General features: G+C 35.8%; 6 protein-coding genes across 6 annotated transcripts in view; 5 read left to right on the top strand and 1 right to left on the bottom strand.

Annotated features, from left to right (window-relative positions):
* The window catches only part of LOC146141129 (nesprin-1-like), a 340733-nt gene that overhangs the window by 198276 nt on the left and 118348 nt on the right, over positions 1 to 24109 (bottom strand). The window lies entirely within an intron of this gene.
* On the top strand, positions 2245 to 4870 carry LOC146141141 (uncharacterized). Its single transcript, XM_083391562.1, has 6 exons — positions 2245 to 2308; positions 2673 to 2945; positions 3062 to 3289; positions 3641 to 3841; positions 4261 to 4351; positions 4654 to 4870. Exons 1-6 carry the CDS (start codon positions 2272 to 2274, stop codon positions 4868 to 4870), a joined length of 1047 nt encoding a protein of 348 aa, XP_083247688.1. The 5' UTR covers positions 2245 to 2271.
* LOC146141140 (uncharacterized) lies at positions 6351 to 7840 on the top strand. The gene is made up of 4 exons (XM_083391558.1): positions 6351 to 6620; positions 6986 to 7127; positions 7208 to 7251; positions 7623 to 7840. The coding sequence occupies exons 1-4, from the start codon at positions 6518 to 6520 to the stop codon at positions 7838 to 7840; spliced, it is 507 nt and encodes a 168-aa protein (XP_083247684.1). The 5' UTR covers positions 6351 to 6517.
* Positions 9966 to 12313, top strand: LOC146141139 (uncharacterized). Its single transcript, XM_083391554.1, has 5 exons — positions 9966 to 10132; positions 10399 to 10632; positions 11013 to 11222; positions 11466 to 11553; positions 12001 to 12313. The coding sequence occupies exons 2-5, from the start codon at positions 10605 to 10607 to the stop codon at positions 12311 to 12313; spliced, it is 639 nt and encodes a 212-aa protein (XP_083247680.1). The 5' UTR covers positions 9966 to 10132; positions 10399 to 10604.
* On the top strand, positions 15717 to 16688 carry LOC146141138 (uncharacterized). Its single transcript, XM_083392362.1, has 2 exons — positions 15717 to 15921; positions 16428 to 16688. Exons 1-2 carry the CDS (start codon positions 15833 to 15835, stop codon positions 16675 to 16677), a joined length of 339 nt encoding a protein of 112 aa, XP_083248488.1. The 5' UTR covers positions 15717 to 15832; the 3' UTR covers positions 16678 to 16688.
* Positions 18394 to 22745, top strand: LOC146141137 (uncharacterized). Its single transcript, XM_083392286.1, has 5 exons — positions 18394 to 18615; positions 19043 to 19327; positions 20291 to 20518; positions 21303 to 21459; positions 22309 to 22745. Exons 1-5 carry the CDS (start codon positions 18552 to 18554, stop codon positions 22658 to 22660), a joined length of 1086 nt encoding a protein of 361 aa, XP_083248412.1. The 5' UTR covers positions 18394 to 18551; the 3' UTR covers positions 22661 to 22745.

Below are 24109 nucleotides of genomic sequence, written 5' to 3'. Positions count from 1 at the left end.
AACTACACTATCAACAACAACAACTAAAACAACCACCACCCCAGAAACAAGTTCAACTACAACAACACCAACAGCAACTATACCATCGATGACGTCAACAACAACGTCATTAACGCCATTGACGCCCTTGGCGACAACAGTAAAAAGAACATCGCTGCCTGGAGGTAAATAGGGATTTGCAAATATTGTTTGTAATATAAGGTTTCGTACTGATTGTTGGGGTGAAAAATACACAAGAATAAACACTTGGTTTAATGGCCGAAGATTAACCTTCTTAAATAAGGAAAAATTAAAAATAACGACAAGTTAACTTTCTTAAATATTTTTAAGTTTACTTTCTTAAGTAAACAGCAAAAACTTTTTAACTTTACAAATACCAGAAAGTTTAACGACAGCAAACCATTTAACGGAAACAAACCAATACAAAATGGACAAAAAAACAGCAAAATTAACAACTACAGCAAGCACAAGCACAACAAAAATACCAAGGGCAATAAAAAATTGTTTTAATTTTTTTGCTATAAAAGTTCGTTTCATATTGATTTTCACGTTTTAATTTCTGTTCCTAATGGATTTCAGGTGCAAGTACATCAATTGGCGAAATAATCGGATCTATCGTGGGAGTCATTCTTGTGTTGGTGTTCGTATTTGGTTTAGTGTTGTACTTCAGGTTTGTACTTTTACGTACACCTAAATTCCTACGACCATTTTCTACACATTCTGGAAACAATTAATTCTTTCCTCATCAAGTAAACTATTTTTGTGTTCCAACAAAAGCGCACATTCGTTTATCCAAAACTGTGAGCATTGGAAGATGTTTACCAATAACAGCGGTTTATCGACATAAATACACTTCCCTAAATCAAAAATATATTTTTAAGGGTTGGAAAAAAAACATTAACAGTTATTATAATTTCCTAATAAAACATAATACTAACTTTAAAAGACCCATATCCTCATGTCGCTGCTCCTTATAACGCGTTATGTAAGGACGTTATGTAAAATCCAAGTTTTTTTTATATGTACCCCTACTAAATTTGGTCATTTATAAACATTAGGTACAAAAAGAAGCAGAAACTGTCAGAACACTCGCCAGAAGAGCCACGAACAAGCAGCCAGCCAACCTACGTGAACCAAAGCAACTTGCGCTCTCATGAGGTGATCTACATCAACAACAACGCAGCTGCTGAGAGCAACGATTCCAACTACGAGCAACCAATGCCGAGGGAAAGAAGAAACAAAGAGCCCGATTATATCACATTTGGCAAAACATAAATTATTTGTTTTGCCCAGTCGATTACAAGATAAACCTAATTTCTTGTACCGATGTAAAAATAATATTTTTGTGTGGTGATTTTGTAAAATATTAGAAAATATACGAAAATGTAATGTATTTCGGCAATTATCAACCATTTTATTGTTGCTACTGTAACTGGCTGAACTAGACTGGGAATAACACAACAGACTTCTAAAAGTGGTTAAACATAGAAATGTATTCACATCAACTTTAGAAAATATACTTATTTTTATTTTTTTTAAATTGAGTTTTTTGTCCACCTTGTCAATTATGATAAGATGAAACCTAATTTCTGCAGAGATATACTGAAAAGAAACCATTGTGTACTTATTTATTTGATCCAACGTTTCGGCTACCTATGCAGGATGCCTTCATCGTGGAATGCAACGACATCAAGCAAAGGAAAATGACACAAAAAAGGCATTCTGTATGATAGCTGAAACGTCGGAAAAAATAAATAAGTACCGGAAAGGCTTATTTTTCGTATATGCCATGCCTTGTAGAAACAGCATTCTTCTTATGGAGATGTAAAAATTAATCACTTATCTGTGGTGATTTTGTTAGCGTTGTTCTATTTGACTATATTGTTTCTATAAAGCAAAATATTTCCGTCTGATTCATTCACTGTTTTGCCAAAAGCAATAAAAAGTTGGTTCCGGAAATTATACCTTAATGTGTTGGTTAGTGTTTGTTTGAAACACAGTTTCGCTTTAATAAACGCACAATATTTGTTTAAGATGCGGTATGCCAATATCTGTTGCACTATACTATGTTAGATCATCGCTCACAGTGATGTATTAATAGCAGTTGCCAATATATGAATCATGCAGTGGAAAAAAAGGGAAATGACTACAAACGCGGAAATATGCGCTACACAGGTAGTGAAAATATAGTAGCAGTGTACGAGCATATCGGATTACAATAACTTGCATTACAACGATTGGTCAAGTTTTGACAAGCAACTAAATTGAGCCATGCTGGTATATTTGTGGATTTTACTTGGTATTACAGGTGAGCCGTAAGATAACATTAATTGTGGTAGAAAAATATGTTTGCTTGATTATGCCATGAAGTTTGACGTTGCTAAATAGCTGAAATTATTTAGCGTAGATATAGGTGAAGAAATATCAATTTCCAATATGACCTTTCAAATTGTTTTAAAATCACAAAGTATTAGTTTTAGTTTAACGCGTTGTTTGGGTTTGGTTTAGAAGAGACTTTGTTATATGTGTTATTATGTTTATCAAGATAAGTACTGTGAGTGATTGGCGTGATAAAAATTAATACTTTGGTAAAATAAAATTTGCTTTAAACAGTATTTTAAAATAGAGGATATTTTAAATTATAAGATCTGTATTGTTATCATTCTCGTTAGGTACTTTCCTAAGTCTAACAAATGGACTTTCCTGTGCGGTCGACACAGCCTGGACATCAAATACACCGGCAGGGGTTATTACTTCACCGAACTATCCCCGCAACTATCCAACATCCCAAGCATGCAGATGGTTATTTAGAGTTAACGACAATTACCAAGTTGTTGTTATTCAGATAACCAATCTTAACGTTTTACAAGCAGTCTCATGTAATACACCATACTGCGCCAGTAATGTGTCGAAATGCATGGACCATCTGACGCTTCAAGACGTAGGTGAGTAACCATGACCAGTGAGCCCTAACAAAAGTAATACGGCCAATTTAAAGTGCCATCGTAAGCTGTATTATTTCGTGATGCATCAGTGTGGCTTAGTTTTTCTTTGTGATTAGGCAACCCTGGGCGGCATTTGATCATCTGTGGAGAATCGCCACCCCCAACGTGCTTTGTGCTTAAGCACGTGACAACTCAAGTTGAAAATATAGATGGTGTACTATCAGCTTGCAGGGGACATAAATATGTAGAAACAATCAGCTCACCAAACAACGTATATTTCTACTCCAACAGTGGAAGCACACGAAAGGGATTCAGTCTCAAGTTCAACGTAGTAAACGTTTCAGGTAAACACATAAAGTCTTATATGTTGACGTAAATATTGATCTATTGGTAAAATATCACTGTGTTCCCCATATGTATGTGAAGGAAGCCTAGACGTAACTGCTGTACTTAATTTTTAAATAGTGTTTTGGATCTATTTATTTTAGACACTTCAGGCTCGTTATGGACCTCGTTGGAATTTGTATAGTTAATTAAATTACATGTCACCGATCGTTCTACAAACAACAATGTTTTTTTATTGTTTCCAAAATATATACCGAGGATTATGTGTCGGGTAGCTTGGTTGGAAATACCAAGTATAGTTGATTGGGTTAAAAGACAATGCTTTTTTAAAATAGTTCTAAAATATTTAGGTGCAACTACACAGCAAACAACAACTACCAAATCAACTTCCCAAGCATTATCAACAATAACAACAACAACAACCATAACCCAAGCCACACGTTTAACAACTACCACATTAATATCATCACCAACAGCAACCACGTCATCAATGATGTCAACAACCAAGCCTTCCTTAGCGACAACAGTAAAAGGAACATCTCCACCTGCAGGTGACTCAAGTTTTGCAAATATTGTTTGTAATATAAGGTTGCGTACTGATTGTTGGGGTGAAAAATACACAAGAATAAACACTTGGCTTAATGACCAAAGACTAACCTTAATAATTAAGGACAGACTTGAACGTAGCTCTAACTAGTAAACTAGGCCAAGTTTTAAACAGCGCAGAAAGAAAAACAGCGGTTTTAAAAATAACGATAAGGTAACTTTTAACCTAAAAAACCTAGAGGGTAAATTTATAATTTAAACTCACCAGGTAAACTTATAAGTTTAATTGAACATCAAAAAAACTCAAACTAACACTACAACAACAACAACATCCACAAAAATAAATTTGTTTAACCAGAAATTATTCTTTAATTTAGTTTCATATTAATTTCACGTTTTAATTACTGTTCTTAATGGATTTTAGATGCAAGTACATCAATTGGTGGAATAATCGGATCTATCGTGGGAGTCATTCTTTTGTTGTTGCTCATATTTGGTCTTGTGTTCTACTTCAGGTTTGTACTTTCACGATTCACCGCAAGCTTGCACATTCCAGAAACAATATATTGTAAACAAAAGCTCATATTCCAATGTCTAAAACTGTAAGAAACGCAGTCTACCAATAACAACGGATTTGCAAAGATTTGTAAAAATACATTACGAACCATTAAATTTACCTATAAGAAAATTCACTAGTACCTGCAAAAGTCCCATATCCCCATGTCCATCCATCTTACAACGTATACAAGGCTAAAAAAAAAAAAACAAATCCGATTATTGTGACATGTACTAAATTAGGGCATTTCAAAAATGTTAGGCAAAGAAAGAAACAAAAACCCCCGGAAAACTCGCCAGAAGAGCCACAAACAAGTAGCCAGCCAACCTACGTGAACCAAAGCAACTTGAGCTCTCATGAGGTGATCTACGTGAACAACAACGCAGCTGCTGAGAGCAACGATTCCAACTACGAGCAACCAATGCCGAGGGATGGAAGACCCAAAGAACCTGACTATATCACATTTATTAAACCATAACTAATTAGATTTAGTGACAGCTGATGTCTTGCTGAGATTAAAAAAACGCTTTTTTGTCTTGCGTTTGCAAGAAATGTCGTTGTACAAAGTATTAGTCGTTTGTAACTATGTTATAATCCCTGTATAAAACATACAGCTACAGTAGTTACTTTCCTAAACTGTCGCGTTTCAATCATTTCTGGAAAACGTAAACAAAGTTTGTTTCTTGTTTTATTCTTGGCGTCACTGAGTTTACTTTCCAATAGAATCATTTAAAAAACGTGGACTGTTTCAGGGGCCCCCTTTTGTTCAAATACTCCAATGTTTTTCACTTTTACTGAACTTATTACTTTAACCACATAATTCGTTTATTTTTTATAGCAAATGACTAATAGATGCGCACGGAACCAAAAAAACAATTCAAAATCTTTACACTTTGTTTAAATTATGCCTTTCCTGTTGTATTTTTCCTTTTTTTCAATTCCTGTTGTATTTTTTTCCTAGAAGTCCGTTGTAATTGTTTTACGAGCATGTATGTTTTTCATTAGGAATCTCTGTGGCATTTTGTGTGCTACTTGTAATCGTACAATGCGCCTATGTAAGCCTTTCCTAGACTATACATATGACAAGGAAGGCTGTCCGGTATTTAGATTTACTTAAAAGGCGATTATTTACGCTTTTTACAAACAAAATAAAGTCAAGTTTTTACAATTGTGAAGCAACTTTTTGTAAATTAAGAGAAACTATATTGTGTCTAAAATGTTTTACTACCTATTTGCGTAACGTGCTGTGAAAAACGTTACTTAAATTTAGATTTATAGTTAGCCAGTGTGACTCACGAAGTCTGCGTTAAAAACGTGTATATATGTATTATTAGTTCAAGTTGAAATTTAAAATTAAATTTTTTATTTCTGTAAAAAAACTCTATACAAACTGACTCTGCTGTGTAGCAAATATATGAGGCAGACGAACTGTGTGTGAGGATGGGATGTTCTAAAACGTGACTTAACAGCTTTCTCGCAATTTAATTTCCGCCAACAACTTTAGAAGTTTAAACTGACTTGACTGTGCGCAGTGTCATAAAGTGCTTCGCTTTTTGCCCCACTGCTAAATAGCCTTTCCTAGCAAGCTATATCGGGATGCCTAATCGTCTGACAAGTTAAATTTCAAGGTTGGTTTATTTAAGTCAGATTCAGTACAAGGGCTCAGTGTTTTACTGTTTTACCAAATTTTCGTCAATAGCGATGTCAAAAAGATATGTAAGCTTTCAAATTGGTTTATTTTATAGTGCTAGAATCAATTATTTAGGTGCAAATATGTTATATAACAACATAAGACGTTTTTTACTAAGTTTACAATAGCGTGTTCGTACGAATATAGATTCTAACATATACCATTTGTGAGGATTTTGCTAATTTGTGTTAACAAACGCCTTACTTCTGAAATAAAATAGATGTTGCCTATTGGTTTATGTAGCTTTTACTTTTATAGGTAAGCTAAATAAATTATCACTTTACAAAAGGTATTAAAACGTTTGTTAGTCAAGCTTTTTTGAAAGATGTCAGACCAACACTACTGCTAGTAAACAAGACAGAAGGGACCACTGGTTTTCAACAGCAGGATTTAACCCCTAAAATCCTCATTTCATATGGACTTACATTAAGAAGGATGTTGAGCTTGACAGGTCTAAATACAACCACTAACGGCAACACAAAATCTAGTCATGAAACATCACTACTTTCTACAAGCGCTGGTAATCTAAATGTGACAGGTAATAACTGAAATGTAGACGCTATTTACCCGGTTAACAAAGTAATTTTACTCAATACATTATATTAATAAAGTGTATATGCCTACCCGGCTAATTTAAGAGGATAAGGAGATAAATTCTGGAAATATTACACAGCTGGGAATAACATGTGTTCGTACGACCATCCAAACGATCTTAAAAACATGCATTTTTTTCTAACCCACTTAAAAATAATGCATTTTTAACATTTATTTCTATGACGCTGGGCAAAAATTCGTAACTCAGTGTCCAAGCATTAATGAACAGCAGCCACTTTCGGTCGGCTAGGTATGTTTGTTTAATTTAGCATACATAACCGTTAATTCAGTTCAAAGTTTTGTCTTTAGGTTCGACTGAACCTTCTATTATTTCAACCACGACTACCACGACTGGCAAACCACTAGCCGACGGTACAACTGTTGGTATAGTGGTGGGAGCAATTATTGGCTGCATTGCCATCGTAATAATTATCATCTTCACATTCACCAGGTATGTCTTCTTGGTAGGTTTATATTTGTAAACTTTACCTTTGTATGACTTAAGCAAGGTAACAGTCTTTTATTTTCTAGAAACAAAGACAAAAGTCCATCGCCGGCCAGTAGCAGCAATCATGGTAAGAAACCTACTTAATATAAGCTAATTTTATTGTCCTGTTATCGGGTTTATCTAACTTATCGAAAATGTAGATACATTTAAAAAAATATTGCCAGAAGAAAAATATACAAAGCCTGGCATCAACAGAAAATCCATAACAAATTTTTGTCAATTTAAACCATTTTAAATTAAAACTAAATTTAAATAAAAAGAACTATTAACATATCACCTGCGATCCATAAAAAGTTTTAAACGACAGCCCCCTTGTAAATTTTACTGTCATTGGTGCTATGTATCCTGTTTTCTCTCGTCCAAAGTTTGCGAACCACTGACCCAAAAGCTACCAAAATCGACATGCGCTCAATATAATCAAGTTAAAATATCTAACAGACGGGCCACAGGAAACGCAAGACCAGCCGACTTACGTGAACCAAGAGATTGAAGCAAAAGAAGAAGACGGTGAAGCGATTTACGTGAACAACAATGTAGTAGAGGAGAGTAACGATGCCACGTACATGCAGCCCATAGTGAGGCCGCCTGGAGTGGATGAAGACGCTTATGTTAACTTCAGTAAACGCGATAAGACGCCGAACGTTTTCCAGTTTTAAATCGCATTGAACAAGTTGTTTTGGTTGGCTTTAGTCCAATGTGAGTCGCTTGCAAAATACCAACAAGTCAAGTTATAGTTCAAGTATTGAGCCACTTACACCAATACCTAACATTAATCATTACCATAGTATAAAATATTTGATTACATTTTCCAAAGTATTTAACCAAATATAAGGCGTTTGCCAAATCTTAGGCCAACTGACCAGTTACTTAACGTCATAATATCACATTATTCAATACCATAGTATGGGCATCAAAATATGTGATGGAATTACGTCTTCGAGTTTTAAATCGCGCTAAACAATTCGTTTTAATTGAATTTAGTCCACATTAATTTGCAACAAACAAAAGTCAATACCAGTACAAGTAATTCGTCACGAAGGACTAGATCCAATAGAAGTTAATAGTCAATAGGTGTTGGTTTCAAAATAAGTATGATTAATTAAAGTAACTGGATTCATTAGATTCTTTCTGATCAATATATTGTGTAGCAAACGTCCCAAGGTAAATATAGCGAGAAAACTTTATTCTCAGTAAAGTAATTATAGTAAATTTATTGAAAATATATCTTTGTCCGGGTCAACGAATTTAAAACACCATAACATGAGTGAAATGAACCTAATGTAATTTTGATTTTTTTTTAAATATACACTTTAAATGCATTCATGGCATTTTTGTACATTGACCAGAAACTATAATCACACGAACTTGACAAAAAGGGCTGCTGCGCTTAAGATAGTTGCGAAGTAGAGATATATAGTTGCGAAGCAAACGTTTTTGTCGCATTTTTGCTGTTTATTTGTTTCTTTTTTATGCGTTTTTCGTTTAACAGGGCGTTTGTTTATTAACAAACAACTGTGAAAATTGTAATAAATGAACTTACATATAACTTTTTGTATATTGCTGGCAAAATACATTTTAATTCATCGTTCATAAACATTTATTATGCAGCTTAAAAATGATCATGAAATAGAAAATTAAATTACCACGCAGAATAGTGTTTCATAAAACAAACGTGATATCCAAACTATATTTCCTACTTTTTTGGTAGTAATTAATGCAATTAAATAGAATACCTGGATTATAGAGTGAATAAACCATTCTTGTTCAGATAAAATGAAAGAAGCATACATTAAGCCTTTGCGGGTAAAATTATAAACTGTCATCTCACGTTTTTTTGACGTTGTAAAAAAAATTAAACGTGACAATATTAACAGTATCCTGCAAAACAATGTACGCCAGCCTTGGGTTTTAGGAGTTTAACAAATGACGTCGAAGTCCCAAGCAAGCATACGCTATTACACATCGGCCGAGATCACAAAAGCGTGACAGAATTAACTCCGTCAGTCGAGCGGCGTTAAATTTAGTTTCCGGGAACTGGGCGCTTTAAATACAAGCCGGAGTCGGTTCGTGATATGAAGAAAGCCCTCAAACGACGTTTGACAGATCCGATTCAAGCAGTGGCATTTTAACTAGTTAATCTGGTGGAATTGTTGGCATTGGGTTGGCAGTTATTGAGTTTATCGATAAAATTCAGACTTATTTGATTCTGAGCATTGTGTAAACTTTAACAGACAGTACAAAATTTGGTTATGGCTTAACTAGGAGCTGTCAGTCACCCTTGTACGCCATCTTTCTGGCACGTAAGTACTTTTTAGAGTGTAATGATCAAATAGGTGACATTTGTAGAGGGAAAAGATCAATCAGTGAACTGTGTTAGGTTAAAAACCACGTGGCGTAATTTCAGTTAACTTACGCTACTTGGTTATGTTTCAGACTGCAATTGAGTTTATACTTTATATAGAATTAAGTTAGGTTTAACATGATCTATAAACTGCACGCTTTTTAGGCAGGTTTTAAACGTGAGGCTTCTAAAAGGTAATAATGTTTCGCGATTCCGTTTTAAACTGGACATTGTTGGTAGTATTGTTATCGTCTGTATCACCAGGTAAGACGAATATTTTGTATTTAATGACAACGAAAGAATTTATAAAAAGCAAGTATTTTTTCTCAAGGCTTTTCGCAATTTACTTCCTACTGTGACGTAAGCCGAGAGCAGCTTCACATAAACAAAACGCAAGGAACTATCAGTTCTCCGCAGTCGCCAAATGGATTCTACCCCGTTAGACAACATTGTATATGGACGTTCTTTAACATTGAAAGGGATGAAGTACTCTTCCTGAAAATCACTTCACTGCATGTTGAAACAATAAGCAGCAGTTGTAAACAAACAGATTTTTGTCAGTCCACTAAACCTGGTTCCTGTACCGATCATCTAACGTTGGGAAACGGTAAAATTATTTTGTCACGAACGTAAAATTAATATAATATCGTTGTCCTTAATTTACATTGTAATTGAGCAAACTATGCACGGATCTGTAATGTAGCTTGTGTAAATTTCAAAAAATTAATTCAAAAAATTTGATTTCAAGCCAAAATGGTCGAGGTCTTAATCAATACGATGTAGATCTACTCAACCTTCTTGACTTGCAATTCATTTTTTGGAATTTATCGTTGTTTACTGTTTTTGAAATTTATTTTAGCAATTATGTTTTAGGAGAACCCAAGGGAAATTCACTGGACATCTGTGGCACAACAGACATATCCCGATGCTATATTGTTACACGTGACCGCATTAAACCCTCAGCTGATTTACAAGCGAGATATTGCAAAACGGTTGAAGGACGTTTAAACAGTATAAAGAAAGATTACGAGGTTCTGTTTTATTCCGACGGAGTCAATGCAAATCACACTGGATTTCGTATGAGCTATTATTACGTCAAAGTTGACGGTTAGTTTCATACGTTTGTATTATGCTCAAAATTTAGCTATTTATTTAGCAGGTTTAAGTATAAATAACATAGACAAATTGTACTAGGAGTTTATAATATACGCACTTCTAAAACAACTATTTATGTGTGTATATCTTGTGGCAGTGTAAGCAAGGGATCATTGCAGACCACAATTGTTTCCGAACTTGGTCATTTATGTTGCAGCGATCAAATCAGTAGGAAAATTAAAAGAATAGTGAAATTACCATGAAGAAGAACGTGTTTACATAGGGTTTGAATAGCATTCGTTGGGGTAATTTTAGTTGGGCATTGTGGGCTGCCTTTATCCCAAACTTAACCATTATTACTAAATTACAAAATAGGCTGATTTCTGTGCCAGATTCAAACGCTAGAGGTGAACCAGTTACTACAACAACAACAACATTGCCTTTCATAACATCAATGTCAACTACAGTGGCAACAAGAACTATAAGAATAGCGACAACAACAAAAACTACAACAACAACGGCGACTCAAACAGCAACAATAACATCCACAATAATAACCTCAAACAGTTCGTCTACAACAAGCTTGCCAGCACCATTTGACGGTAATCGTTTTGCATGTAATTATAATTGGCATACATTTGCAAATATTTGTTACAAAATGGTCAAAACCAAATTAGGTTTATATAAGAATTACGAATCCCCAATTACATTAAAAAAAATGAAAAAAGCCTACAAATATTTTTTTGTAAACAGATGCTATATAAATTATATAGTGTTAATGAATTGTGGTACATACTACATTTTATGTAATCGTGACAACATTTAAATATCTTCTCTAATTCCAGAGTCCACCTTGATATACATAATCGCAGGAGTTGTCGGGTTTTTAATGGTTTTAACAACGATCATTTTGGCTTGCTTGTATATGAAGAGGTAAGAAGAAACCTCTGGCCTGAGTATTGTATTCTTGGAAACCTAACGGAACGATGTAGCATGTTTCGGCAATTAGTGGTTGATTAGGAAACAAAACATTTTAAACACTAAATGTATATCAAAATATGCCACGTTTGGTGTGTAAAGCACTAGGTACTGCTGGGGCATTTTTGTTTTAATATTTACTAGTTTGTAATTGCTAATAATTTACGTGTAACAACGGCCAAGTAGGCTTTTTGGTTTTAACATCAATACCTTGCTAAGATATCAATATTCCTGTATATTTTTATATTTTTATAGAGATTTTTAAGTTTATAGTGTAAGTTTACAAAGTAAAATAAAGTCCAATCAAACAAAATATCTATTTCAACGATGTGATATCAAATTTATATAAACAAACTTACTTTCCACAAAAATAAAATCCAAGCCGACCTTGGTAAATTTCAGACAAAAACGAAAAACACCAATTATGACGTCACCAAGAGAAGAGGTCGTGAACCCTTACGTCACTTCCGAGAACCTGCCGGCCAACAACCGACGAAGCGCTCATCCGACCACCAGCTCGTTCCAGGCGCCTGCGGCGATGACGTCACACGACCATGTCATCAACGAAAACTCGGCGTCGCTCTCGAACGGCTACATCACCGCCAATGACGTCAACGCGTTGCTAAGCGACGGCGACCGGGCGGCCAAGCCCAACAATGTATACAGCACGATACGGGACGCGGCACAATCACAGGTTATTATAACACAGAACTAAATTAGGCTTTAAACCACGTTTTAAGAGCTTTTTGAAAACTATTGATGTCCGATAATATCGGATCAGGCGGATTTTAACAGGCACAGGTCTTGAAGTTTTATTTGAGGAAGGCTATGCCAATTTTTCATTGATGACATCACAAAGTCACGTCAAAACGTGACGTCATAAAAAATAATCCAATAATACCATATAGCTCGTTAACTTTGTAGGTTGGAAGTGAACTTAAGGCACTACCGTTTTTTTCTTTGTTTTTTTAGGAAGAAAAGGAAACAAAAATGAATATACTCTACGGACGTAAACAATGGGATTCCCCGAGTAATGGTGACGTAACACAGGCGAACGCGAATCGCGTGGAGGTCGAAAATATTCTCTACCATTCGCGACCGGGAAGCAGTCGTGAGAAACTGACTGATATCGAGCAAGCCAGGGCAACTAACCTGCTGTACGAACGAACCAGTATCAATGCGAGGCAGGCGACCAATCAGAAGCCAGAGAACCAGAAGGAATCGGCCAATCAGAGGCCTGAAAACCAGGAGCAATCGACCAATCAGAGGCCTGAAAACCAGGAGCAATCGACCAATCAGAGGCCAGAGAACGAGGAGAAGGAGACAGTGGTAAATGTGCTTTACGGCGACTCGCAGTAAGCAGATTATACTTAACCTAGCGGATGGTTTGCAGGAAATCGTATACCCTAGATGTCGCTAAATCGATATATTGAACTATGGTTTTGAAAACACGTAGTGTATAACACGCAGTATGCGTGCTCTACAAACCCAATGTCTTTTGTATGCTGAGTTGAAATCTTGGCCTGTTAAATCGGGACTCGCTAAATCGCTATTGCAACTGTTGTTATGAAGTGTGATAAAAGCGCATTACATTTTGAACTACTGTGTTTTTCCAGGTTCAAATAAATCTAAAGCAATTACACACAAAGTTTGAGACTCAGGCTGCCCAATAAATATGTTTTTATTGTGAAAAGCAGAGTGACCAATAACGTTTACAACGCAACGTTAAGCCTCCGTAGTGCTATGAAACACATGAAAATGCAATTCCGCTTACAATAAACTTCCTTACTGAACTTCTTTTTCCCAAAAATGGCAAACAAAATTGTGTATTTCTTGGATAAGATTTTATGTGTATTGAACTATTTTCCATCGTGACTCGATTGTTGGGGTTTCAATGCTGGTTTGAGTTATTTACTGTATTGTATTTGTCGGTGTATATATAGTTCATTTCTTTTTTCTGCACTTACACTGTAAAATAATAAACGGTTGAAGTTTTCCGTTTTTATATTACTAACGAATTTCTAGTTTGTGGTTTAGTTAAAAAAAAATGAAATGCAGTTGGAAAATGTAATTAAACTAAAGCCTTCAAAGATGCAGGTAATACTTATTGATTAAAACAGACTTGTATTATGTTGCTAGTAAACACTAAAATGAATTTAAAAACACGTTCAACTTTTTCAACAATTGGTGTTTCTATAACAACAGTTAATCGTGAAACAGCATGACAGGGAAATGTCACTTTTCAAATATGACGTAATCCTACACGTAATACGTCATTAACTATACAGCACAGATGACAGGTTCGAAGCAAAAAAAACAAACGGATACAACGTATTTTGTAATTACGACAGGAAACGATACGTTACCTACTTCCGCCAATTATTACTCTTTTGCTTTCGGCTCAATTTTGCCTTATTTTATCAACAAGTGACTCGGTAACAGTGAAATAGCATTTTGTTAGTCACCTCTGTGCATTTATATGGACCAACTTGAAGGTTGTATAACTAAAAACCGTTCATGTTTCAAGTCTGTTGAAGTTCAAAAATACACCAAAGAGTTTATAGAATTGTAGTCGTTGTGAAGTATGCTTCTACTAGGTATTACAAGTGCAATTTGCTTGTTAGGTAAGTTATATTAACAACCTAAATGTAAGCTTTGTATTTTAGTTGCCGCTTCTGTTTTTAGTTGTCAAGTAGCAGATTGCGATTTTAGATGCTTATTTGTGATTTCTTTGCAGTGCATTTTGCAAAAGATGCCAATTCAAACATTCGCAGTGCTACTTTTTCTAGTTTCGAGCCCCCAAAAAGCTAAAGTGCGCGCCAGACTGGTAAATTCAACTTACCTTAGCAGCAAAAAATATTTAGCTAAAAAAAGACACCTTCTTAAACAACTAAAACTTTTCAGGTGTCTGCAATTCTATGTGCGCCCTATCCCCTAATGAACTGGGCATAACGCAAGAACAGGGCATCATAACATCCCCAGGTTATGGCACAAGCGCAACCTACCCTGCCTCTCAAACCTGCACGTGGACTTTACCGGGCAGCACCCTTAGTGACGTAACAATCGTCGAGTTTACGGACATGAGTGTGCGAAGAAAGGGCAGTAAATGCAGAAGCGATGAAGTTTGCTACGATGGAGATTGCGTGGATGCGCTGGATATTAACGTGGGTAAGGATAAAAATTAAAATCAATATAGCATTGCTAACACATGATAAGAGCTTTTCAAATTGATAATATCTTTTGTTTGCATGTACCTATTATATATCAATGTGAAGCAACGGCAGTATATATTAGGTATGTTATCACTGTAAATCCTTATCAGATGGTGATTATAGTAACTCAAGTCTATGAGATAACAATGTATGAAAAAAATTGTAGGCCTAAATAAAAAAACTAATTCTATGCTAAATAAGCTTGTCGACGCCATTGTAAACGGATTTATGACAATTTTGTAAATTTTTTTTGACAAAAATATGACTATAATGCATATCAAGAGAATATTAGGCAGAAATTTTCAGCCATTAAAATAGCCATTTTGTACTTTTTTTACATTGCATAAGTTTCACGTAATAAATAAGAACACAGAAAAAAAAACAGATAAGTTTAATTCCCGGTGAACACCACAGTTAAACCAATTAACCGTGTCATATTCCACAGACCCTAAGTTCTCGCTGTGTGGCGAGGTGGTTCCCCCAACCTGCTACATCCTGACAAGCAAATCGATCAATATTTCAACATGTGGGGACTTTACCCGTCATTGCAGCAATGTTAATATGCAAGTCGTCAAAACAAAATCCCTCAACTACTCGATAAGGTTCACAAGCGGCCTTTCAAGACTCAAACGAGGCTTCAAGCTTAACTACACCACTGTTAAGTGTTCAGTGGGTAAGTAAAAAGTTGAAATTTAGAATTATTACAAAAAAAGTTCAAAAGTTGACAAAACGTCTTGTTATACTAAATACAACCATACAATATTAACAAATGCCTATATATTATTTACCTTTTACAAACCGTGGTTTTAAGTTTTAAGTAAGGGTTTCAGTTATTTAACAATTAAGCACCGTCAAACCTTTCAGAAACAACACCAATAACACCAACAACAAAAAAGACAACAAGCTCAACCACAACACTGTCTGGAGAGAATGTAGCCACCCAAGTTGACAGCAGAAGTGGTGGAAATGGTGAAAACAACGGGACTAGAAATTTTCGGCAGCCACTAATTCCCGATGGAAACATGAATGTGACAGTAATCGCAATTCTTGGAGCCGGCAACTTGTTGTTTATGCTGATTGCACTGGTTGCGATAATAGCGTGTTGTAGAAGGTTGGTAGTTGATGAGACGATTTGTTGCATTAAAATAAAGTAAATTCGATTTTGATCGTTTTGAGGCGCAAGTATATTTTTGATTTGTCTAGTTCAAGTCCATAAATTACGTCAATTTAGATCCTTTTAGGGACATCGAACGTTAAGAACGGGGTATTTCTTAAAAGGTACGAACAGGTCCACTCTCTTAAAAACATGTTATCGTAATTCGCAAAACACGCTTTAATTTGTAGTTTAATTTTGGATTAACATTTCAAACTAAACAATTTAAATGGATCGCACTAAAGTGCAGTTCTAGAAATGTGCAACTCAAAGTTTTACAATTACTTTTTTTACAAAAAATGTTGGACAAAAAGAGAAAACGTGTTAATTTTTTTTTTCATAGTCGTCCACCTAATTTTTTCTGGACACTTGAAAATTGGACAGACGTTTAATTTAAAGCTGCATTGAAATCTCACAGAAGCTATAAATGCTGCCTCGTATAAACAGACCTGTTATTCTGTCAGGGTAAAGCCAAGCAAAGCCGACAGAAGCGGCGAACCACCATTGAGCGGAAGCCCAGATGAACAAGCGAAGCTTAACGCGCGCTACAGCTCTAACAACGAGTGGGATGACGTAGCTATACCGCCCCCTCATCCGGAAACCCTGTACGACCAGCCGGAATCGGATGAGGAGAACATATATATGCGGATGGACGATAATCCTACAGCAGCAGCAACGGCCGGGCAAGATTACGATGGGATCAGACAAGTGTAATCGAGACTTTACGTTTGGACAAACGGATTAGGAAAAAACCTGAACTCGAGAATTACTCAAAAGTCATTTTGATTTGAACCCATGAAATGCAAGTTATTTGTACGAAAGGGCGAAAAACGTCGTTGACCAAGCTCTGTGAACCAAAACAATGCTTTAAATACATCAAATCGTTCTAAAACACGTTATACAGTATGCAAGACTACGATGGGATTCGGCAAGTGTTATAAAGCCAAAACAATTTGGGGTCAGCATCTCACTGAACAATTCCAAATTGACTCACCAATAATTTTGAGCCATAGAAAAACAAGTTATACATACAAATGGCTGAAAGACCTTGTCGACTGCAGTTATAGGCAAATGTATAAATAGAAACATATTTTCGTTTATATAAATGTATTTTTAACATAAAGTCCTTTACACCAAACCCGACACTTAAAACTCATAAAACGTAATAAAACTGCGTTTTTGTCAAAGAATAGCCGACGGAGGCGGGTGGATTTCAAGGAATTAAACTAAAATAATCAAACTTTTACAAGTTTGTTTAAACAACATGGCAGGCTCCACGTCAAATAGACACGTGGCATAATACTTGCCTGATGCTTCGGCAATGTTACCACCATTTATCGACAGACCGTGAGATTAATGCGACCATTTGCAAAACTAAATTTCGGTGTAACCGAGTTCTGTAAAGCATTTTTTTTTTTTTTGTTATTTATTTGTTTTTGTTATCTTGTAGTGTTTAAAAATACAGTACTGTTAAACCGTAGCATAAACGTAACTGTAGTCTTACGAGTGCATTTATGCAATAAAAATATCGCAAAGTTTTCCTTATATCGTGACTAAACAAATAAAACCCACTAAGCTTTGTCAGCCTATAGCCACGAGTATACTGTAGCGATATGCTACGTTTGATTACTTCCTGTATATCCGCCATAGCCTAATCGCTCCGAATACAATTACACAAATAAACGCTTAACATATGTACATTAGGTATTGTATATACTATCAAATTAGCTAGCCAAGATGTATATATTAAAAATGCTTGGGCGAAATACGTGGAAAACAACGTGTATACAAAAAGACTGATAATTAAGAATAAAGTTTGATAACAATAATGGTATTTCTTATCTAACTAGTTATGGAATCAATCCCTCAATCGCACAGGTTGAGTTATATTAAAGCACGTGGGGTTTATCTAAGGCCAACAAAAACTGCTCCAGTTACACCGTGTAAATGTCGGGTTTACTATAGTGTTCCATATGTGTTTTGGCCGGTCGTGGCGTACCGTTGTTTAATTAAGTTAAAATTAACTTACATAGCAATAAAGCGCTTTAACAGCTAAATTCTGGTTGAATTTATCGAATGACAACTGTAGCGAGTTTTGCACGTCAGTTACCGAGTGTGTATAATACTGTGTAAATATAAGGATTACTTTAAAAAAAAGTGTTTTTTGTGGCTCCTAGCGTATTGTTGCATTACTTAGAGAAACAAACTTAAATCAATGAACGCTTTAATATCAACCTTTTAATAAAGCAAAGACAGCGACATTAAGATGCCTGGCAAGGGCGCGGGGGGATATCATAAAGCAAATCTACGTCACATTTCACGAAAGTCTAACACTTGAGAAGGCACAAACAAGTGCCGTGTATAGACATGGGCGTGATTTAACACGATGGCGATATGGTGATTTGATCAGTACACAATTGGATCGGTGACTGTTACCAGCAGGTGATACAATACACGCGCGTGTGGTATTGATTTCGCCCGACTGCTGAGACAACTTTGCGAAGCCTGTATGTTGCCAACTATGCTACCTAAGTTCCTTTTGCCGGAAGGGTAACGAGTTGCGTTATTAGAACCTTCTGCGAGTGGAAATGTTTAGGAAGGCAATGGAATACAAGGGATTGGTTTCTGTGGTTATTTTTACACTTTTAAACTGTGAGTAGTTCCTTTCTTTCTATAGTTATACTTTTCGGTGAATTTTAAAATATTTTATTGAGCGTTTAACATGATAAGAGGCTGCAAAAGATAATTTAAATTTAACTAAATAAAAGGTATGCTTTGGTGCACAGTAAGGGGCCTTAAGAAGCTTTGTGCATTTAAGGGAACTATTTAAACTATCACAAATCTGGAGGGTCGTTAAAGTATTAGGATAGATTTATTTACATTTTGTAGCAAGCAATTAGAAAAGTGTTTCCTGTTTAAAATAATCTTTTTATGTTATACTTGTTTCTTTAAAGCTACTATTGGTATATTTTCAAAGTGGAAAAAAACAAAATCCTAAAATGTGCACCAGAGACGATTTTGTACGTAGGCCTACCATAAACCGTAATTTAGCTGCACCGATTTTTTGTAAATATTTTAGGCTGCCGATGCGCTACCCTGCTAACATGCGGAATACCAACCGAGCAACTATCAGTAGCAAACAGAGAGGGACACATTCAGTCGCCTATGTACGGCCTGGGCCAGACTTACCCCCCAAACCAGATGTGCACTTGGACCTTTCTGGCCGACCCGGCCAATGACGTCATTATTTTACACTTCGAGGAATTGGGGGTGCAGGAGAACCCGGATAACTGCCCCCTGGACCCGGGGTACTGCAACGACTTAAAAGGGGAGCTGTGCATTGATGACGTCAACATTGGAGTGGGTACGTTAAATTGATTCGGGTTTTCAGAATGTTGTATCACCGATTTCATTTAGGTTTCAACTGCACTCAGTATTGAAAATTTAGCAGAAAAAGGCGCAAGTCGTTTTCTGTACAGATTAAGACGTTTTTGTATATATTTAAAGATTTGAGTTTTTACGAAGTTTATTCCTACTCGTAATACATTGCGAGCTGCAGCCTAAGCGGTTTAACGTGATATCTCGGCAGCAATGGTTCCGTTTGATGTTTGTAACGATATAAACTCGATAAAGAAAATCTCGAAAGGTCGAATCAGCCTTGTTTTCTGTTTTAATTAACAAAAACAACCGTTTTTCGTTTATAATACCAAAGATTTTATTTGCGTACATTTCTACTCGCAATGCACGGTCGATATGCTGCTTGAGCCTTTGTTTTTTACTTTTTCGAACATTTGAAATGTGATATCTCAGAGGCTTAGGTTACGTTTTGCGCCAAAGCTCGCAACAAAGCGATAAAATTACTATGTTTGTGACAACAACTACGTCGAAATGTTAAATAGACATACAAAAACAAATACAGAACCAAATTTAGAGTTAACGACATGTTAGTACGGCAAGTACCAAAAAGTTGAAAAAGTTTAATAAATGACTTTTTTAATTGTTGAATAATAGTTTTTGAATAGATAAAATTTGAGAAACTGTCCTAATTAAATCTATAACCGGTATTCGAAGAAGGACATTTTTTTGATTTTCTAGAAAGTAAATGACTTTTAATATTACTTCGAGTCAACACAGTCTTTACTAATTAGGTCAAACGCAGTCTTTACTAATTTGGTCAAACACAGTCTTTACTAATTTGCTTTCATTCTCAGTAGTTGTGGTCATTTGTTTACAAGCGCAAGGCTATAATTTTGATTTAACGTACAGTTTCTGAAAAACAACCAATTGAGCAATTAGAAACCCTTCCATTTGTTGCTTATATTCACAGAACCGCGCTATGCCCTGTGCGGCAAGACTGTACCCAAGGTGTGCTACGTTCTTTTCACGAAGCTAATAGACCCTCTACAGTGCGTTAACATCCCAGACCTGTGCAGACACGAACAAAGGGAATACATATTCACCAATAGATCGGCTTATCAACTTGCCTTCTACGCCAATGCAGCAGAACAGGGAAAAGGATTTCGCCTCGCATATAAGACAGCGGAATGCCTAAGAGGTATTTAAACAAAGTTTTTGCGCTTTAGTTTATGTACAGGATTATGTAATTTGAAAAACGTGTTGAATGTAGCAAATTTGGGCCGAACGATTTTGGGTTAAAAATATAGTTCCGAAAAAGTGTTGTTATAGTCTGAAGAAAAGGTTTTGTTTTGGTACTTTTTTACTTTGAATTTAGACTTGCGACTGACAAGAACACGCACAAGTGTCACGGATAACCCTTCAGCTAGCTCAGCTTATTCGGATCCAGGAAAAAGTTGGTTGAACCATAAAATCACATCATTGCTTTCATTAAGGACAATTCATGAAATACAGCATGCCTAATTAACCACCTTAGACAGTATAGGTTTTAATCGAATATTAAGAACGATAAATGCCCCTTCATACCCATATTCATTCTCACACTTCAAAGCCTTCAGTTGCCTTTGTAAACATTCTTATACAGGGGTTACGAAAACATAAATTGTTTTTTTTTGTAAACTTAACAACTTTGGAGCATAATGGCTGGAGGTTGTAGTTAGACGTAGAACGAATATGAAACTATAAACAAAATTGGATGGCATTTGGTTAATATTTCGAATCCTGTACATACATTAAATCAGTGCTGTCTTTACCATGTTAAAAAATGAATAAAGTATTATTCGAAACGTTTAAAATATATAGTTCTGTATTGGCTATGATATTCCTTCTACAAACAACTTTGTAATAAGTAAATACTTCACGTTGTAGAAAATTTCTATTGCCCATACAAGTAACGTGACAAATGTAAACCTGTTTTTTCGCAGTGCCAACCACTACTACAATAGTAGCAAAAACAAAAGACACCACCACGTTAGCTGGTGCTTCAACTGACTCACTAGTGCCAACTATAATAGGAGCAACCATCGGCGGATTTGCATTTCTTATTCTACTCCTTGTGTGCATTTGCATTACAATGCAGAGGTAAGCGTAATAACCTATTTTGCAGTAGCTTTATTAGTAGTTGGGTGACTGTGACATTAGGTATCAAGGCTTAGATGGCCGGTAAGAAAGTATAAACAAAGTGTACATTAATCACATCGTGATATATCACGGAAAAGGTTGCGCCCAAAAGATCATAATACATTTCCAAATAGCGATGACGTAGCTATGAATAAATGCAACTCAGTTAACCCACGATCAGCGTTTGCCTATACACAGATATCCACGACGTAATAAATTACGTGATTCAAATGCTGCCACGTAAATCAAACCAAATATAGTAAATTGAAAGGCAGTTTAAAAAGACCTTTAAAACATAAAGATACCTTATATCATCATGGTTAGTATCTAATTTTTAAGCGCAATTTTAAATACCACTAAAGATAATTTTCTTCTGATAATAGTAACGTGTGGCCTAGAAAAAACTTACCGAAATCACTTGGCCTAACTAACTAGCCTGTGAAGAGGTTCGAACTCACGACCTCTGGCCATACTGGACCGTCACTTTAACAACCGAGCTACATAGACTCAGTGGTAGCTGGTAGCGCCGTTGCCTGCTGCATCCTATTAGTACGTAAAACCTCATTTAAGGGGGGACCAACAGCCTGTATTACCGACTGATTTATTCCTTTCTTAGGCAACTGGTAACCAATATAATGTCATTACGGCTCATGAAGGCCTTGATTACAGATTATACACATTCTGTTTATGAATGTTTCAGTTCATACATTTTAGCAATATACTACATCTGTTAAGTAAATCCAGCTCAAAAATGAGTCTTTTCACCCGTATATAAATAGCGAACAGTTGACATCAATTTTCCTTTCTTAGAAATGAAGATAAGTTAAAAGATCGGATGCGGGAGAGCACTTATACTCCTGGAGACTTTCGCTACGGGACGATGTTCCGAAGATGGGAGGGAAAGCCTTCAACATTCAGAAGACAGCGGAAGCAAGAGGACAAATTCAAGGAGGAGGAGACGTTTACATCCGCCACTCCTCCAGAAATCCCAATCTACGCAACGGTCGAGAAAGGTCCGAAGGAAGATAAGATCAAGATGGAGGTCTCTAGTGAAGTTCAGGAGGAGGATAGGATCGTGATAGGAGACGTCCTTTTCTTGAAGAGGGATCGTAACTCGCATCACTTTGCTGAGCAAGGAACAACAAGCACTTTTGGGAAATAAGAAAACAATAGGAAAAGAGTAAAATAAGGACAAAAAATGAACACTGGTGTTGACCATGAACAAATAAAATAAAATGAAAAGCCAAATTTGATTAGTGCGAAGAGAAAGCATTGTTTTAGAGAACTCGTCTCTTCCTGGTCCCATACTTTTATTGGCATTTTACATCGTTTGGTACCACACGATTTTGGTAAATTGATTTATGCTTAAGGCCAAAAATGCATAAAATCCTCGCTTTAAGACTGTAGATTTCAACTGTAGGTCGATTTATTGTGGCAAAGACAAAGATAGCTTAGGGCAGCCGCGTTAATACTACACTTGCGTTTATTTTTCTAAACTCATCATTAGATCTGAAAAGCTTACGGGTATAACTAGTTCTTAATGTACCGTTAATTAAGGATTTTATATGAAGTGACATTTTTCGAAATCTTGCTTTCGTAATATCTGCTATTAACAGCATATGGTTTCTATACATAAATACTCGTACAGTATTACTAACGCCTTTTCGTTGGCTATTGTGTTATTTTTGTTTAACATCTACAGTGTATTTTATAAACTTAAATTATGAAACACCCTTTTGCTTTAGTAAGTATTGCTGGTGGCGGGTATTTTGAACAAAGCAAGCAGTATATATCTGTAAGGCAAGTATACAGTTGAATCACGGTGGGCGATTTCGAGTCAGGATGCAATACGTCATCACACGAAAGTGACGTCAAGGAAACAGGACAATAACCAGCTGTTACTAACAGATTCCTAGACGTGTTTTCGGAGCTTTAACTACAATTATAAGAACATCAATGTTATGTTAGATTCACTATATAGATTTATACTTGTATTTTGTTGGTATGGTACAAGGTTTATGAAAAAAGTGCAACATATCCATGAGAAATTTTGAATATTTAAGGTGATTTAAACCAACGGTCTTAAACTCAACTGGAACTCGTTATATAAGTTACCTTAGAGTTACAACTCGATAGCGACAAGGTAACATAGTTCATCGTAGAATGACTACCCCGGATGTAGATCCTATGACTAACAACCTATAGTAGCGTCACCACAAGGAAACCTAAACTAAATGTATACAGCTTTTACCGTGCAAGAGGATATATAGTAGAAATTATTCCAGCAGCAAATAGTAGATAGCGAGTTAAAGACTATGAGGGAAGAAAAATTGTGGTAACTACGACTTAAAGATGTTGGATTATGTTTCTCTACTGGTTATGGCTGTTATTACAGGTATGTAAACTAAATGTAATGGCTACCAGATAAAAAGATGCTATTTAGAATAAAAATGCACACATGGATATATCATGAATGTAAGTAAGTTTGTTAATTAAGCCAATCCAAAATGTCTGTAATGCGATAGAATAGCAACAAAAAAAAATACAACAATAAAATGTGTAATTGTGATTGTTATATATAGGTACTTTTAGGTAGCTGTGATTGCTGTAT

This window comes from Ascidiella aspersa, chromosome 6 (assembly GCF_963924565.1).
Source record: "Ascidiella aspersa chromosome 6, kaAscAspe10.2, whole genome shotgun sequence".
NCBI classification, from domain to species: Eukaryota; Metazoa; Chordata; class Ascidiacea; order Phlebobranchia; family Ascidiidae; genus Ascidiella; species Ascidiella aspersa.
The sequence above is the reverse complement of the archived record's forward strand: the minus strand, read 5'-3'. Positions and strand labels throughout refer to the sequence as shown.

Excerpts from the sequence above, each read along its gene's own strand:
- LOC146141139 (XM_083391554.1), top strand. The coding sequence starts at position 10,605 with ATGAGCTATTATTACGTCAAAGTTGACG. Across the intron at positions 10,633-11,012 it reads TTATTACGTCAAAGTTGACG|ATTCAAACGCTAGAGGTGAA; the intron begins GTTAGTTTCATA and ends TTTCTGTGCCAG. Across the intron at positions 11,223-11,465 it reads CTTGCCAGCACCATTTGACG|AGTCCACCTTGATATACATA; the intron begins GTAATCGTTTTG and ends CTCTAATTCCAG.
- LOC146141141 (XM_083391562.1), top strand. The coding sequence starts at position 2,272 with ATGCTGGTATATTTGTGGATTTTACTTGGTATTACAG. Across the intron at positions 2,946-3,061 it reads TCTGACGCTTCAAGACGTAG|GCAACCCTGGGCGGCATTTG; the intron begins GTGAGTAACCAT and ends CTTTGTGATTAG. Across the intron at positions 3,290-3,640 it reads CAACGTAGTAAACGTTTCAG|GTGCAACTACACAGCAAACA; the intron begins GTAAACACATAA and ends TAAAATATTTAG.
- LOC146141140 (XM_083391558.1), top strand. The coding sequence starts at position 6,518 with ATGTTGAGCTTGACAGGTCTAAATACAACCACTAACGGCAACACAAAA. Across the intron at positions 6,621-6,985 it reads TGGTAATCTAAATGTGACAG|GTTCGACTGAACCTTCTATT; the intron begins GTAATAACTGAA and ends TTTTGTCTTTAG. Across the intron at positions 7,252-7,622 it reads GGCCAGTAGCAGCAATCATG|ACGGGCCACAGGAAACGCAA; the intron begins GTAAGAAACCTA and ends AATATCTAACAG.
- LOC146141137 (XM_083392286.1), top strand. The coding sequence starts at position 18,552 with ATGTTTAGGAAGGCAATGGAATACAAGGGATTGGTTTCTGTGGTTATT. Across the intron at positions 19,328-20,290 it reads TGACGTCAACATTGGAGTGG|AACCGCGCTATGCCCTGTGC; the intron begins GTACGTTAAATT and ends TTATATTCACAG. Across the intron at positions 20,519-21,302 it reads GACAGCGGAATGCCTAAGAG|TGCCAACCACTACTACAATA; the intron begins GTATTTAAACAA and ends GTTTTTTCGCAG.
- LOC146141138 (XM_083392362.1), top strand. The coding sequence starts at position 15,833 with ATGAATGTGACAGTAATCGCAATTCTTGGAGCCGGCAACTTGTTGTTT. Across the intron at positions 15,922-16,427 it reads ATAATAGCGTGTTGTAGAAG|GGTAAAGCCAAGCAAAGCCG; the intron begins GTTGGTAGTTGA and ends TTATTCTGTCAG.